This window comes from Anarrhichthys ocellatus, unplaced genomic scaffold (assembly GCF_004355925.1).
Source record: "Anarrhichthys ocellatus isolate YVR2014 unplaced genomic scaffold, GSC_Weel_1.0 scaffold194, whole genome shotgun sequence".
Taxonomy (NCBI): Eukaryota; Metazoa; Chordata; class Actinopteri; order Perciformes; family Anarhichadidae; genus Anarrhichthys; species Anarrhichthys ocellatus.
In genome coordinates this window covers 31,080-47,375 of record NW_022280224.1, presented here as the reverse complement: position 1 = coordinate 47,375, position 16,296 = coordinate 31,080, and the positions used below count along the sequence as shown (strand labels likewise).

Below are 16,296 nucleotides of genomic sequence, written 5' to 3'. Positions count from 1 at the left end.
TGTCCCACTATAATCAGTCCACTCAGCCTCTATGTCCCAGTATAACTAGTCCACTCAGCCCAACTATAAACAGTCCACTCAGCCTCTATGTCCCAGTATAAACAGTCCACTCAGCCTCTCTGTCCCACTATAATCAGTCCACTCAGCCTCTATGTCCCACTATAATCAGTCCACTCAGCCTCTATGTCCCAGTATAACCAGTCCACTCAGCCTCTCTGTCCCACTATAATCAGTCCACTCAGCCTCTGTCCCACTATAACCAGTGCACTCAGTCTCTATGTCCCAGTATAACCAGTGCACTCAGTCTCTATGTCCCAGTATAACCAGTCCACTCAGCCTCTCTGTCCCACTATAATCAGTCCACTCAGCCTCTCTGTCCCACTATAATCAGTCCACTCAGCCTCTCTGTCCCACTATAACCAGTCCACTCAGCCTCTCTGTCCCACTATAACCAGTCCACTCAGCCTCTATGTCCCACTATAATCAGTCCACTCAGCCTCTATGTCCCAGTATAACCAGTCCACTCAGCCTCTATGTCCCACTATAATCAGTCCACTCAGCCTCTATGTCCCAGTATAACCAGTCCACTCAGCCTCTCTGTCCCACTATAATCAGTCCACTCAGCCTCTATGTCCCAGTATAACCAGTACACTCAGCCTCTCTGTCCCACTATAACCAGTCCACTCAACCTCTCTGTCCCACTATAACCAGTCCACTCAGCCTCTATGTCCCACTATAACCAGTCCACTCAGCCTCTGTGTCCCACTATAACCAGTCCACTCAGCCTCCCACTCCCCACAGGCCTAATACACCTCTGTGAAAGCAGGATCCACGTGGGCATTTTTGGCATTTAGCATATTAGCAACCCTTGTAACATCATAGGTGAGTTTTATTGGATCACTGAGCATGCTCACAGGGTGGTGCATTAAATCACGGATTAAGGTCGATGCAACCTTTTATTTTTTTACTAGGCTTCCGTGGTAGGCTACAAAAATGCTAACCTATCCTATTTTTTTGTACTGTCCAAAGGGCAATATTTTTTTCCCCACTATGGCAAAGGTATTCCCACCTATTCTATCTCCAAACGTTCTCACTCATCATAACGAAACCTAACCAACCAACGAAGGCAGCCAGATGAATCTCAAAGATATTTAACTCACCATGTGCAGACAGATCTTACGTAATACATAATACATACTAATCATACCATTTTGCACTCATATCCTGTTTCACTCGATCAGAAAAGCAACCTTACCCTAACCCTTACCTTAACCCTAACCCTAACCCATACTGACTTCTTTGTAGCTTTTTCAGCATGAACACACTTTATAAGCAACAACCTGTGCAGAATTAGTATGTAGCCTCTTATTAGCCGTTTTAAAATTGGTGAATTTAAAATGTAAATATTCATCTTCCTACCACAAATTTAAGAGCACATTCAATGTGTCTGTTTAGGAGTTGTAAACGGATGGACACCTGCTGCAAGTTTGGTCCTAAAAAAGTTCATGAATGTGTGTTTGTGTGTGTGTCCAGGTCGCAGTGTGACAGGAGCAGTGTTCAACCCGGCGCTGGCCTTCTCCACACAGTTCTCCTGCAGTGGAAACTCCTTCCTGGAGTACTGCCTGGTCTACTGGCTGAGCCCGCTGCTGGGTAAGACCCACTCATGCACACCGATATCAGGGAACCTGCAGGTTGTAAAACGAACACAATATTGATGTCAGTTTCCTCATCAAAAAAAGTCCTTCTATGTTAAAAAAAAATCGGATAATTTGGAAATAAAACACAAGAAGAAGACTTGATAATCACTTAAAGGGACAGTGTGTACCTTTTAGTGGCATCTAGTGGTTTGTGGCAGGTTGTAGCCAACTAAATACCCCTCAGCTCAGGCCCTCCCTTTCCAAGCATGTCAGAGAACTACGGTGGCCTACAGGTACGGAGAGGTTTCTTTAGGATTTTAGTACAACTAGGGGCTACTCTTATCAATACTCGGTTCTTCTACATGACTAAATAATTGTTTTTAAAAAGATACAGTATATACAATTTTAAAAACAAATGAATTAAGAATTAGAAATGATTCATAATTTCGATGTATCTAAATATTGTTTAAGAGCAGCAACAGTTGTGTTTACAACAGCAGAGTCACTTTATAAAGTCTTTGTTTACTGGAAACAAATGTGAAATGTTACAATATCGGTACAGCTATTATCAATACTACGATCTTTAATTATTTAGCATTGGGGCCCGTTTAATAGCGGGTTTCGGAAAGCATCCCTACCTTCAGTAGCCATTCACATAGATACAAATGGCTCTCGCTAGAGCCAGTCTTAAGTTTGTCCGTTCTGGGCTGCTGTAGAAACATGGCGGTGCAAGATGGCGGACTCCGTGGAAGACGACCGGCTACCTACGTAGATATAAATTGCATACGATTATTAGTTTCGGGTGATTACATAGTTATGAATATTATATTCAATATCTGCCAGTAACCCCCCACCCAAAAGTTACACACTCTCCCTTTAAATAAAATTCTAACAAGCACGTTCTCTCTGACGGCAGCTGGAACAAACACATCAAATATTTAGGAAATTACAAAAACTGAGCATGAATACAGAACGTTACATGAGCATACTGCACCTGAGTACAATTTTGAGGTAATTTACTTATTTTTTTTATTTTAAGTAACATAATACTTAATACACTACCCTATTTTATAAACCCTATTTTATTGGGCAGTTAAGTTTATATACAGATAACCACAGGTGGAAGTACTACTGACATCTTTTACTCGACTAAATGCAGCAATACTACTGAGTAAGAGTACTCTGTTGCAAGTAACAGTCCTGCTTTACTTCAGCAGGTACAGAAGTATCCGCATATACTTAAAGTAGTACAAGTAAAAGTACTCATTATGCAGAATGGCCTATTTCAGAATAATATATAGATTTAAGTACAGTACAGTTCTTATTTCTTTAAAATCTGCCAATTTCTAAAAAAAATAAAAAGTTTGTAAGCAGATCCAATCTTCTCTAAATATTTACATTGCTCCTCTTCTCTGTGTTTTCGGTTGCAGGTATGATGAGCTCAGTGCTGCTGTTTGATAAACTCGTCCCTCTGCTGTCGGGGGAGTCTGCGTCTCTCCATCTCCCCCTAGAGACCAAGAAGAGGACATGAGCAACGTGGACATTTCAAACCCAGACCACATGTGGTGGATGTTTACTGACACACTGTTAAACCACAGCTGATTCTAGTCACAAGTAAGACAAATAATCAGAGCACTGATATGCACTTTCTTTTGTTTAAGACTTCAAGACCTCAAGAGCACATTGTAGAAGCTAAACAGAAAACTAACTTAGCGTCTCATTTTAGTGTTCTTCGTAAGATAGATCTCATTTACAAAGCATGCGCAAATTTATTGACCAATTTTTTACTTGGTCAAACATGTAAAAATCATTTAGTTTTCACTCATCTGATTTAAAAATCCTTTAGAAACATCAACACTTCTGTTTTTCGGATCACCACCCCGGAGCCAAAATCACCTCTGCAACTGTTGAAATGACACGCTGGAAATGTCCAATATCTGTCAGTGAAACATACATTAACAAAGGGTTTGCCCTACTTGCATGACTTTTAGGCAGATTACAGCATGTCGATCTCAATCCTGCAAACAAATATTGTAGTTGCAACAATTTACTGGAGCTAATTCACTAATTAATCAACCGAAATATGTATAGTAGAAAGTTGAGAATTGGATGTTCCGAGTATGATATGGCAATAAACTTTATTTGTATAATCTTTTCATAACACATTTAAAAAGTGCTTAACAGAGAAAATGTATCTTTTTTAATTTGTGTTTATACTTAATGTGACAAGCACAGTGTAGGAATGTACAGTACACGGGTCCATGTACGCACAGATACAACTGGTGCCTTTGAATTCTCTGTAAAAAGCTGGAAAGGCAGATTAAACCCTCTTGACGGACCCCATTTTGAAATAATGATTGATTGCTCAGTGAGGTAGCAAATTGCAACCGACTGAATCCCGCTCCACAAGTGTGTCAGAGAACTACGGTGGCCTTCAGGTAACACAAAACACGTGAAAGTTTTGTGGTTTGTCCGTTCTGGGCTACCATAGCAATATGGCGGTGCAGCATGGTGGACTCCGTGAAGAGGACCCGCTCCCTAAGGGCTCATTCTAAAGAACGCTAAAGAAATCACAATTCTTGGTTTCAGGTGATTATACAGTCACGAAAACATAGTTATATATCATTTCTGCCAATACATCCCCCTAAATCCTACACACTGCTCCTTTAAGCGTCAGTTATACCCACAGACGGACAGTATGTGCATGCAGAGTGCTACTGGTCCACTTGTGGGACGCGTTCCACACACATTACGCAGGTTGCTATGCTACCACTTTTGGTGTACATATTGGCGGTACATGGATGTCTGTACAGAACCTTTGCGTACACCCTCTTATGACAAAACCTACGTCTTGGGGACCATCGCATACTCGTAGACGTGGAAAGCATAACTTTAGCTACAAGCTACTGAGTCCTACGTCGCCACGTTGAGGGATTCTCAAAAACTTTTGATTTTGATTTGTTTACGCGCAAAGATTGGTAGCAGCCGGTGGCTCAGATTGCACAAAAGGGTAGCGCTATGATGTCTCATGTTACAGGGACTGTGAGAAATGCAAATGCCACTGCTGGGATTGCATATAAACATTTTACTTAGATTTATGCATATGGTGGTGTTCTTTATACTATTAAAATGTTCCTAAAATTAAGATTAAAAAAATAAATCTATATTAAATGGTAACCCCTGTATCACGCTACGCATCGTATGGCCAGATTCTCTCCAATGCACAGCCCTACTTGCACCACCCTTCCCCCCTCGTATTGTATTATATAACATATTGTTGGTTAAGGCTTTTAACCCTCGATATAAACAGAATAAATTGAACAAAAACAAAAGTGATACAAAAACTATGCATTTATTGACATTTTAATACAAAGACATTCGTTTTCCTCTACAGGAAAATCTGATATTAAACTGGTCGTTAGGTAGAAAACAGAAACTCAGAGTTTTGTTTTTACAGTTAACAACAGGACCTGGCCTTTCAGGGCTGCATCTCAATAGTCTACAGTAGCTGATCTGACTGTTTACTGCAAACTTTATTCATATGGTTTGGACAAATTAGTAGAGATGAATATGAGCAGAAAAAACAACAAAATGCAACACGTGAGCTCTGATACAACGAGAGGAAATGTAGCAAGCGACAAAAAAAAAAGACTAGAGAGATGACGATGAGTACATGGGGAAAAGGTTTGTTTGAGAAGAGAGTACAAGTAAGAGCTTTAGAGAAGTGCTGCTGTCCTCCTCCAATCCCATGATGCAACACTGCATCAGTGCTTCAACTGGCCGCTGAGACGCCTTCCATCTACAGAAAGAGTCAGATAACGCGTGAATGAACCAGACCGCTCACATTCTCATCACTCGTGTGTTTAAAAAGATGGTTTTGAGGTTGTATCATCATTTTAAGGTTCTGTTGTTGCTGCTGCTTGTGTTATATTTTATTACACGTTAAAGTCTCACTGTTGTCGTTACCAGTGCTCGACGTCTGCGTCCTCAAACTGACCGGCCTCCAGCTCTGCTGCATCCACCTCCATACCGTCTGCAAACGACAACAAGCACACTCAATTTTAACAGCATCCCATAAACAAAATCCAGTGAGATCAGCTGTTGTGTTTTTCTTTTTCACTGCAGATATGTGTAACAGAACACAACAAAGCCTCCAATAGTCTTGGGTTTCCTTCAGATCTCGGTCAAGCTAAATTTCTCAGTTTATCACAGAATTCAAACAAACTATTGAGCGCTGGAAACGTTTCCTTCTCTCTACGATTTTTTAACTGTAAATCAGGCGTCAACCTCTGAAAAGTGAAGCCAATGCGGAAATGTCTTAAAACTTACATTCTCTCTAATGGCCAGCAGGGGGCGACTCCTCTGAATGTATAGAGGTGTGTTGGACCCTCCATTGTTTAAACATGATTATGGGGCTGCTATTAAAACCTTATGCCACACTTATGCACGCTACAGCACGGCTCTACTTTGGTTTTCCATGAGCAAATCCTGCAGATAGTATCTGGTACGTATTTATTGTACCACCTTGGTCGAGTTTCCAAGTGAGCTGGAGCCGACACTACAAGGTGGAGTTAAAACACTGCAGACTACTGATCAAATACCGCAATATTTGTTTATTCACTCGACCCAGATTAAAAATAAATAAATAGCAGCCCAAGCTGGTGGCAAGCTGTGAGAGCAAAGAACGCTGACCACAGCGCTTTTCAAGCAATTAAGCTTAAAGATTAAACTTCAAATCCCCTCAAACTATTTTTTTCTCCCTAAAAACAACAAGCTCCGGTCTCTCTTGTGCCGTGTAGACTCTGCAGCGCAACAGTGGACCTCGCATTCACTCGGGGAAAATGACATCGTGCGGGAGGAAATCTCAACTGCTTTTGATGACAAACTTGGGTGAACTGTTTAAGGTGAGAGAAACCAGGGGCCGCTCCCGCTAGAGAGCAGAGCCCACCGGCCCAGTCGCTCCAGACAGGAGCCGGGCACATGCATCACTTGGCAAACCCAGATGTGAGAGCTTTGAATCCAATATCTACAAGATGTGTGATCAAGGTCTGGAATGTTGCCTTGAAGAACTGGCATCACTCATTGAATAATAAACATTTAAATCACAAAAAGAAGCAATATTCCTAATTTTGAATTTTAAAAAAAGTCACGTTTAATGTACAAGTTGTCTTTTTAATGAACATATTGAATATTCCGCTGTTAATCTGAGGACATGTTGGAGTGAAGAACTAATAGCGAGTATCAGATGATACAATTTAAGGTCATGCACAAGCTTCATTAATCAAACAGTAAATGATAGAGATATTTTCCATCAGTGTCATCACGTTGCAGGTGCAGTATAAATGCTCTGAACTTAAGATTGGAGTTCATTATCAATATGATCCATTCTTATTCATCTCCAGTTGCTACAATCACCAGGCTGCTGTGTGTGTGTGTGTGTGTTTTGACTCAAACCTTCGAATTCGCCATTGGCTTCTTCGGTTCGGACCCCGGCCATGTGGTACTGCTGAGCGACCGACTGGGCCAACAGCCCCTCCAGCCTCTCCAGCGTGGCCTGGCCCTCCTGCGTGAGCGCCGACAGACCCTCGTCGTAGGTGTAGAAGGTGGGGACGTCAGCGTGGCCGTGCTCTGTGGTGGAGGAGAGAGAGAGGCAGGCTTTAAACAGCAGACATGTGCTTGGTAGAGAATACAGCTAAACTTTACTTGATCTCTGTTTACAATTAAAGCATTTTTAATGTTTAAAAACGGCATATAAATATAGGCAGGTTAAAGTAACCTGACCCACCAGATGGTGTGATAAACATCTGGTTCTGAAAACTGAAGCCAATGATAAAGAGCCCTAAACTGCATTCTCTCTATTGACCAGCAGGGGGCTCCACCTAAAAACTAAAGTCCTAAAAAATCTGAAAAAGCATTCAGTGCCAACGTTCAGAGTGTTTTTGATCATCTGTTTTGTTCTGCAAAGGTTGAACAGGAGGCGTTTAGTCGTGTTCATGTGCAGTGATAAATGCTGGACAGCTTACCTGCTTCTGCAACCACACAGTCCAGAGGACCAGGGAGACAAACAGACAGAAGCAGAACACGTCATATTATTGAAGTCAGTCCACAGCCTGTTATAGTGTTCTGCTTCTCCAAAATGTAGAAGAGGAGAGCAGAGTGCAGCAGGTTTAACACAAAGTGAGGTGTGCAAATATAAAAGTAAACAAAAACAATAAGGTACAAATCCAAGAGACATACAATATATATACTATACAGAATCAGGATCAACAGTATGGATGATAAAACTATACAATGGGGATTAGATATGTATGTGCATAGTGGTGCAGCGGGTGGTGTTACGAGAGAGAATAGATCTGTGGTACTGCAGCCTTAAACTCGCTTTGCTGCTTTACTTCTGTTGATGATGACGAGACAATTTGTACTCTATGTTCACTACATCCCGAGTAGAACAAGCAGCAGATACAGAAGTATATGTATGAGTATATTTGATAGAAGTAGTAGGAGGTAGTCTGACAGATTGCTCACAATACAGCTGTCTTCACTTTCATGTTTTACAAGTTTCTATAGTCAGACAGCTTTTTCAATTCACTCATCAAAAAAAAATTATATAATTATGTTTATCTTTTGAAAAACTGTAATCAAGACTTCACCTCATTTTTTGACACAGAAATCTATTTATTTCTTTACTGTATGAGTTAATAGTTCACTATGTGTGAGCCCTGCCTTCGCCCAATGTCTGCTGGGATCGGTGCTGCTCCTGTTCCTGAGAGTTCATTGTACAGATTGGGAAATTAAGATTAATTTAAAAGGCTAATGTCTTACAACACTCTTGACCTGTAGCTCACAAACTGATAACCTGAGAATGTGTGTGCGTGTGTGTGTTTCCTCACCCGCCTCCTCCACGTTGTACTCTTCTCCTTCAAAGTCGTTGTCGGAGTCGTCGTCCTCTGGGTCGGGATGCAGCGCCTGGCACTCGCACATCGCTGAGAACATGGACTCCACTGTCTCTCACACACACACACACACACACACACACGCACACACACGCACACACACGCACACACACACACACACACTGACATTAGAGGCAGTGCTGCCCCCCTGTGGTCAATTCAAGAATCTGTAATTGAAAGTGTAAACACTCACTATGCTCCGTTTCCTGCGTTACATGTATCTGCTTCGAAACAACGTCCTCAAATGTTATATTGAACCCGACTGTATTTTATGTTTTACCACAATGCTGCTGGGGAAAAAACAAACAAACAAAAAAAAAAAAAAACACCACCAAACCTACTGCATATCTAGTCAGCTATTTTCCTCTGATATTTTGTCCTGGTGTTGAATATCATATAAAGATAAAGAGGTTTTTATTGTCACTGTAGTGATACAACGAAACTTAGTTTGGTAGCCCTCAGCCAGCCAGCAGCAGCGAACAACAACGATAACAAACAATATACAAGATAAAAATACACGGAATAAAAACGTTACTAAAGTGATGATAAAATATCATATCATTAAAATAATGCATTAATCACAGGAAACTAAGTGTTCATAGCAGAATAATTCCTGTTAATTGTAAGAGAAACTTCAGCCTCTTCTTGTTGTTAAGACAACTTGTTTGGACAATAACTTTAACGTTATCTTTGGTTTTACCCGAGGATCTGATAATCTGGTGAACGTGCGTTCTGTCTGATCACTCGCGTGGTTTACTTGTGGAGCTGTGACGCGGTCATGAAACATCATAAATAACTGATCAGCATGAAGATACGATCCTGGCTCAGGCAGTAAAAAACTAAAAATTACATATTTTAGTAAAAGGACCAGAATCGGTCTGACTCTCATCCGATCACTCACATGCCACCTTGTCACTGGGCACAAACCGGATCTCTGTGATGACTCCTTCATCGTCATCATCATCACCGCCGCTGTTACTGCTGTCGTCTTTTTCCTCATCTGCCGCTCTCTCTGCCATTTCGGCCCCGTTCTCACCTGCGAGATGACAGCGGGACAAAACAAAGCAGTTAGAAGCTTCCCTTCCTGGTGTCACATGAACCTGTGTGCATTACCAGGCGGCAACCTCCGGTTCTGCCCTATGAAGCCACGGCAGAAGTGTCTTAAAACATGCATTCTCTCTCCTAACCAGCAGGGGTGACTCCTCTGATTGTATAGAAGTCTATGAGAAAATGACTACTTCTCTCTTGATTAATTACCTCAGTAAACATTGTGAACATGAGTTTATGGTCTCAATCTCTAGTTTCAAGTCTTCTTCAATACAGCATGATGTTCATTTAGTAAGTTATGGTCCATTTAGAGTCAAATAGACCATAAAGCAGGGTATGCTTTAGGGCGGGTTAACTGTGATTGACAGGTCACTACCAGAGACGTACACAGCGTGTCTATGTCACTTCTCCGCATTCCAAATATGGCAACTTCTGTTCATTGGTTGCCAAAAAAAAAAACATGGCGACGGCCGTAATCCAAGATGGCGACGCCGAAGTCGCAGAACTCGAGGCTTCATAACGGCAGTCCACAAACCAAAGGATGATGCAACGATGACTACGTCCACTTCTTATATACAGTCTATGATATTACACAGTTTTGAGAATGAGCCACCAAACAGACTAAATATTGACAAGCAACGTTTTTATGAGCAGGTCACCACTTTGTACGTTTGCATGTAAACATACAAACAAACTGGTGACCTGCTCATAAAAACGTTGCTTGTCAATATTTAGTCTCTGCGTGTGTTAGGTTAAGTTCCCACAAACTCCCTCAGAAACATAACAGAACAGTTCTCCACACAAAATAATAAAATGTGTTTTAGATGAAGGAACCGCAAGTAGCAGATTTCAAACAGGCCACGTAAAAACTCATCAATTGGCCCCTTATCATGTATATCAAATGTTATACTTTGTGTCACTCACCTGTGAGTTTTCCGTTGACCATGACGTACAGGTGCTCCTCTGGGTACGCGCTGACGTCCCTGGAGACGGCGTGCAGGCCAATGGTGGGGTAGTCCAGAGAGAAACCCATCCCAGAGCCGTCGAACCACAACAGACGCCTGCACGGAAATAAATGCACAGCTGTTGTTGGTTCATAAAGGGTGCGAGCACATAATGTGAGGTGCTTTTAATGACGTTTGACAGTAGCAGGAATCATGGGAAAAACAGACTATCAAAATAGTTTAACATTCATTTTCTGCCGATTGACTAAAACTACTTTTAAAGTAAATGTATTGTTATTATATTTATATACATTTTAACATTTTCAATGCAGGAATTTAACTTGTAACAGAGTATTTTTGCAGTTTTGTATAATTACTTGTACTTAAGTAAATTAAAAGAAAATAATTTCTAATTATTTTGAAAGTGACTACTCCGGAAGTAGTTAGCTCGAGGAGTGGCCGTGTTTTGTCTGTTATTACACTTTCTATCCTGTATATTAGTAAAGTTAAACGCATTTTCTGTATTAAACACTGATTAAACGCGACTCTAAAACTGAACACGGTGGTTTAAGGACACAAACAAGCGCCACGTGCATCACTTACGCTTCGGCGACGTACAGCGTGCCGCAGCCCAGCTTATGGCCGTCCATCACCACTGTGGTCTCGGCTTGCTCGTGCCGCACTCCCTCGGTGGGCGGACGGATGTTTCTTAGTAAAACCATCGTCCGTGTGACCGTTAACGTCTGCGGACCCGCAGGAGGAGGCGGCGGGAGAGGACAGAAATCAGACTCCGCTATCAACAAGACGCTGCGTGACCTATTTCGTGCCACAAAAGCTCGCTAATTTCACCCGGGATAACCTTTTCAGTAAATTAACGCTCCGCAGCTGAAGAAAGATAAACTGAGAGCCGGGCTGTGCGCTTCTTCCCGGGGATTAACAGGACCAGTCGGAACCGTTCAGTAAACCGACACGAGCGGTGAGAAGGTCTCGAGATAAACACGTTAGCAAACTGTTGTTGAAGCTCGCGAAGTGTCGACCTTTCACGGCTGAAATATCGCGGCAAGATGTATCGAGGCAAAACGTCAAAAAAAAAAAAAAAAAAATAGCCACGTGACCATCATTTACAAACGTTGTTCGTGTTACGTCTGTTTTTTATTGTCTGACTGCAATACCAACTTCCAGGTGCATACCGCCACCTACCGTACCGGGGTATGTAGAGCAGGATCTAGTTTAAATTGGTCTTAAAGAACAGTCTCAATATTTGTTGTAAACGTACCATTTCTACAATATATTTAACATCGTGCATACATCTGTGTTCAGTCGTTTTAACTATATTATAATTATTTAATTTAAATGATTTCTCGATTTCATGACGTACTCTGTCTTCAGCATCCATAGCAGCCACACCAACTTCTAAACGCTGTAGTTACACATTGTAACCAGCAGATGGCAGTGTACATGTTCATACCAGAGACAGCACAGACTGCACATGACTGTGTCTGTCTTTAAAGCTTGGTACAGTCAGTCAGTCAGTCAGTCAGTCAGTCAATCAAGCTTCCGGTGGAGCCATTCAAAATAAAATGCACAAAAACGTAAAACAATACTCGAAGCCCTCACGTGCCTTTCAAAGTCTGTATTTTTGTTTAAAATTAAAATAAAATAAAAAGACCAATTAAAACGGACAAAAATATTTACTTAATATAAACATTTTGTTTAAATCAGGATATCAATTATTACATATATACAATACTTATTAATTACAATAGAAAATAAAAATAACTATAATAATAATTATCATAAGATATTTAATGTAACCTTAATTTTACATCCACTCATAATATCAGGACTTAAAATAAGGCAAAGACGCAGCGTGTTTTTGAGGAGATGCCTGGGATGTTGGTTTTAATAACTTAGAAAACATTCATGTTACAGCAATACTACAGTAACGGTACAACAGAGAAATGGAAGGAGCCACATTCACCTCCAGAATGCAGATCCAACATTTTAAAACCAACAGATTCTGCCACAAGTGCCGAACACAGATGCACACTGGGTTCAGTGGAATGATTTTATTTATTTTTTTGGGGGGGGGGCATCAACACACATTAGCCTGATCTCTCCTTACTGCCAACACAGGCGGGGGGATTCATCTTGTTTCAAAGAGTTCGTAGAGGCTTTTTTTTTACCATCATTGATATCTAAATGCTGTCAGATCATAGTGAGAAAACACATCTGGTGACAGACTGTTGGTTCTGCCTCCAGAGGAGAGTCCAGCTCGTAAAGGAAAATAAATCATTGTGATGATCAAGATGCTGCATTATGGGGTTTTTCCAGAAAAGCCTGTTTAAAATCTAGACACAAGCTGTATTTTAAATGAGATCACAACCTGTCTGAAAAGCATTTGATCTAATTGGTGTTATTTCCCCCCCCCACACAATGGAGTCCAACAACAGCTGCTCAACTTCAGGAAAGTACCTGAAAGAACATTTAGTAATTTAGTAGCCCACATTAGAGCCGGAGTGAGCGGGGCCAGTATGTACCAGTCATCCCAGTTACACTACATCCTATTTGATGCTTTTGGCAAACTGAGAAGTTCTTGTGACCCAAAACTAAAGTTTTAATGCCGACATTTGTGCAGAAAAAGAACTCAAACAGTAATTCTGATCCCACCCAATGTCTCCAAGGCTGAATGTAAAGCACAACCATAAGGTGAGGTAAAGACTTGATTAGTTTGTTTTCTTGAATCATTATGGTATGTTCATTAAAGTTATCGTAGAGGATACAACATTTGTCGACTAAAGTTTCAGACCATAATCTAATAACCGGACCACTGGTGAACGCCTCTATGAGCTGTTGACCTTTCACAGATTGCACATCAGCACTCGTTAGGACACGATCGGTACACACAGGCAACGGTAATAAAGTGCCGACTCACTAAAAAAAACTTCATGGAACCAAATGTAATTTCTTTCTCATCCGACTGTTTCTTTATGTGCATCTCCAGTTTCACGGCGACCTTTACAAATCATTGGACATTTCTGACTGGTGACGGAAGCATTTCACAAGATGTTATGTTACAAAATACACTTTTACATGATCAGTCGGATTTCCATCTGACATGTGAACCATAAAACTCAAACTCGCTCTCCAACTCTTCACTGTATAAAAGTAGATGTCTTTCACGGTTCGAATCCTTGCTGGTTTAAAGGAGCTTTTCCACATCGATCACTGCATTTCCTTTTTCTTAAAACAAATGTATTTCTTGCACCTTCAGCTTGAGAGTTCATAAGAGAGTAAACTGTGTTAGTAAGTTGGATGGAGGCCAATTCAAAATATGAACATACTTCAAAATATGAACATACTTGAAATGTTTTTGGTGGCTTCAGCTGCTTTGTGTTGTACGTGAGGAACTAGGGCTCTTCATAGCTCATCAGGAGGCCAGGTCGTTAACAGAGCTCGAAAGAAAGGGAAGCATTGGCTGTGAACCCAACTCTGTAGGATCTCCCGTCTCATCAGATCACGGATTTATCAAACTGATCCAAGTCACATTTTGGATTAAAGATTAAAAAAGTAAAAAAATGTCACTTTCACTCCTTACAGCCCAAGATCCAAACGATCACTTTTCTTAGGAATTAAAAATGTTCATCTTCTGGGACATGATGCGTATAATTCAGAATCAGGTAGTTTTAGTCTGTTCATTGTCCTAATATTTCCTTATCAGGGGATCAAACTAAAATAAATATCACGGTGATTTTGTTTTACAATCACTTTTCATGCTTCAGTTTAGTTTTGTTTTAATTTTCCATTTCAGTAATTTTTCTAATTATTTCATCCCCATCTATAAATTGATATATTATAAATGTATTTGATTTCACAGAACATGGCAGACGTATTGTAAAAGGAGATCAATGGTGGGATCTCTTGATCACACGTTGCTGTAAGTAGAAGTGAGTCGCTTAGTAAAAGTGTTTTATTGCTCGCTTTAGAGCAATCTGAAGATTTCATCTTAAAAGTTTGACAAATCCAGACTGAAGAGTATGGACATCATCCACTTCAGCCGCTTCCAACTTACTTACAAATAAATAAAAGATCTGCAAGGATCTATCATAAACGTTTGAGTCTGACTTTCTGCGTCTAAAAAGGGGAATCATTAGATGTTCAAAGTGACCAGGAACTAAAGCTTATAAACTCCTTCACCGGCGTGCGCCGCAGGGCTGAGTGTGAGCAGTACTCAGTCTCTCTGCAACAGTTCTGGGACATTCTCCTGGTGAACGGGCTCCTCGCTGGTCTTACTTCACACAAAAGTCAACGGCCTGCAGGAATCTCCAAACAAAAAGGAGCAAACCGTGGACGAACTGGCAGCGGAAACCTCATCGGTCCACACATCGCTCACAGCAGCATCTCTCCTCCTCTCCGTCATATAGAAAATAGAACACTATATTTTACAAGAGGACTAAGAGAGAACAGACCATCTATTATCTTACAAGGAACGGCGCACAGGCAAAGTATGTACAGCAAAACGTGGTCTCCACCGAGCCGAGGTGGGGCGGACCGTGTGGAGCCAATGAGTGACCAGTCTGAGAACCGAACACTGTGGCTGTCGGGAGAGAACATCCAGGGAGCTACCTGGATCCAGAATGTGGGCCTAGTTCAGCTCTGTAGAGGGACGTTAGAGGGTTTAAAGTGGGGTTGTACGAGGTGCTTATCCATAGTCTGTGTGTTACGATGTATGTTTATAGAAATAGGAGTACCAGGACGGGAGCAAAGGAGCGTACTCCTGTGGACGGGGCTAAGCCTACTTTAGACACCTGGAAATAACAATATATAGTGTAAGTGTACGCTATATTTAGAATACTTTCACAGCTTCATTGAGCCGTCAGACCTTTCAGACGGGGAGTAGAAGCCGTTAAATCGCTCTCTTCAAAGCCACGAGGCTCCTTTGACAAAAACTGTAATTTTTTAGTTAACTAGTTTGTTATTAAGTGACTTTGGTGTTTTTACGGGTTAGCCTGGGTTTATCAAAGTCACACAATAACACAAACCAACTAACCGATCGAGGCAGTTCTGTGAGGTAAAATTACTGTTTTTGTCAAAGGAGTCTTGTGGCTTTGAAAAAAGCATCAACACCAGCTTCAGTTCCCCGTCGGAAAGGGCCGTCTGACAGCGAGGTTAAGCTATAAAACATATAGCGTAAACTTGAACTGACATCGATTCCTTTAGGTGTCCACAGCAGTACATCGCTTTGCTCCTGTCCGTTTCTACAAACTCCATGTACTGTAGTAGAACAGACTATGGAGATGAACCTCATACAAACAAGGATCATTCTCATTCTGTTCTGACGATGTCGTCGTTGATTCATTTGTTTTTTTTCTTGAGAAAGTTTGAAATAAACAAGTTCACTCCAAACTGAGTTTAAAAGTCTGCATTTAAAGGAGCAAGCATTTCTAAATTGAGCGCACAAGTGCTGAATCTTGTGCGGCCAACAGTATCCCGCCATACAACAACATGGCGGTCAGAGTTCAGGTGATCCTCGTCAACTTCAATGACGTAAAGTCACTTTATATCTTGTTAGCCACTTGGAAAAAGTCCACATTACAAAGTGTTGGAAGATAAACGGTATATTTAGAAGGGCTACAACTAATGATTAGTTCCATTATCGATTACCTGCTGATTATTTGAATGGCTGAATTGTTTGAATGCACCGTTAAGTGCTGC

The 16,296-nt window shown here is 41.1% G+C and overlaps 2 protein-coding genes across 2 annotated transcripts in view; one reads left to right on the top strand and one right to left on the bottom strand.

Annotated features, from left to right (window-relative positions):
- aqp11 (aquaporin 11) overlaps positions 1-6,334 on the top strand; it is an 8,710-nt gene extending 2,376 nt beyond the window's left edge. The window contains exons 2-3 of the mRNA XM_031878705.1: positions 1,534-1,650; positions 3,068-6,334. Of these exons, the coding sequence (XP_031734565.1) occupies positions 1,534-1,650; positions 3,068-3,168 (218 nt within the window). The 3' untranslated portion in view covers positions 3,169-6,334. The remainder of the gene's footprint in view (positions 1-1,533; positions 1,651-3,067) is intronic.
- clns1a (chloride channel, nucleotide-sensitive, 1A) lies at positions 4,971-11,685 on the bottom strand. Its single transcript, XM_031878706.1, has 8 exons — positions 11,185-11,685; positions 10,562-10,698; positions 9,492-9,626; positions 8,528-8,638; positions 7,661-7,666; positions 7,092-7,265; positions 5,604-5,670; positions 4,971-5,436 (listed from the first exon to the last, which is right to left on the bottom strand). Coding segments are annotated over exons 1-8 (750 nt in total). The 5' UTR covers positions 11,304-11,685; the 3' UTR covers positions 4,971-5,435.
- Between the last annotated feature and the right edge of the window lie 4,611 nt (positions 11,686-16,296).

What these genes read in the sequence shown, in the direction of transcription:
- clns1a (XM_031878706.1), bottom strand. Translation starts at nt 11,303, where the DNA reads ATGGTTTTACTAAGAAACATCCGTCCGCCCACCGAGGGAGTGCGGCAC. An exon ending in ACGCTGTACGTCGCCGAAGC is followed by an intron (nt 10,699 to 11,184) that starts GTAAGTGATGCA and finishes ATTTCCGTGCAG; the next exon opens with GCGTCTGTTGTGGTTCGACG. An exon ending in GCCCAGTGACAAGGTGGCAT is followed by an intron (nt 8,639 to 9,491) that starts GTGAGTGATCGG and finishes TGTGAGAGACAG; the next exon opens with TGGAGTCCATGTTCTCAGCG.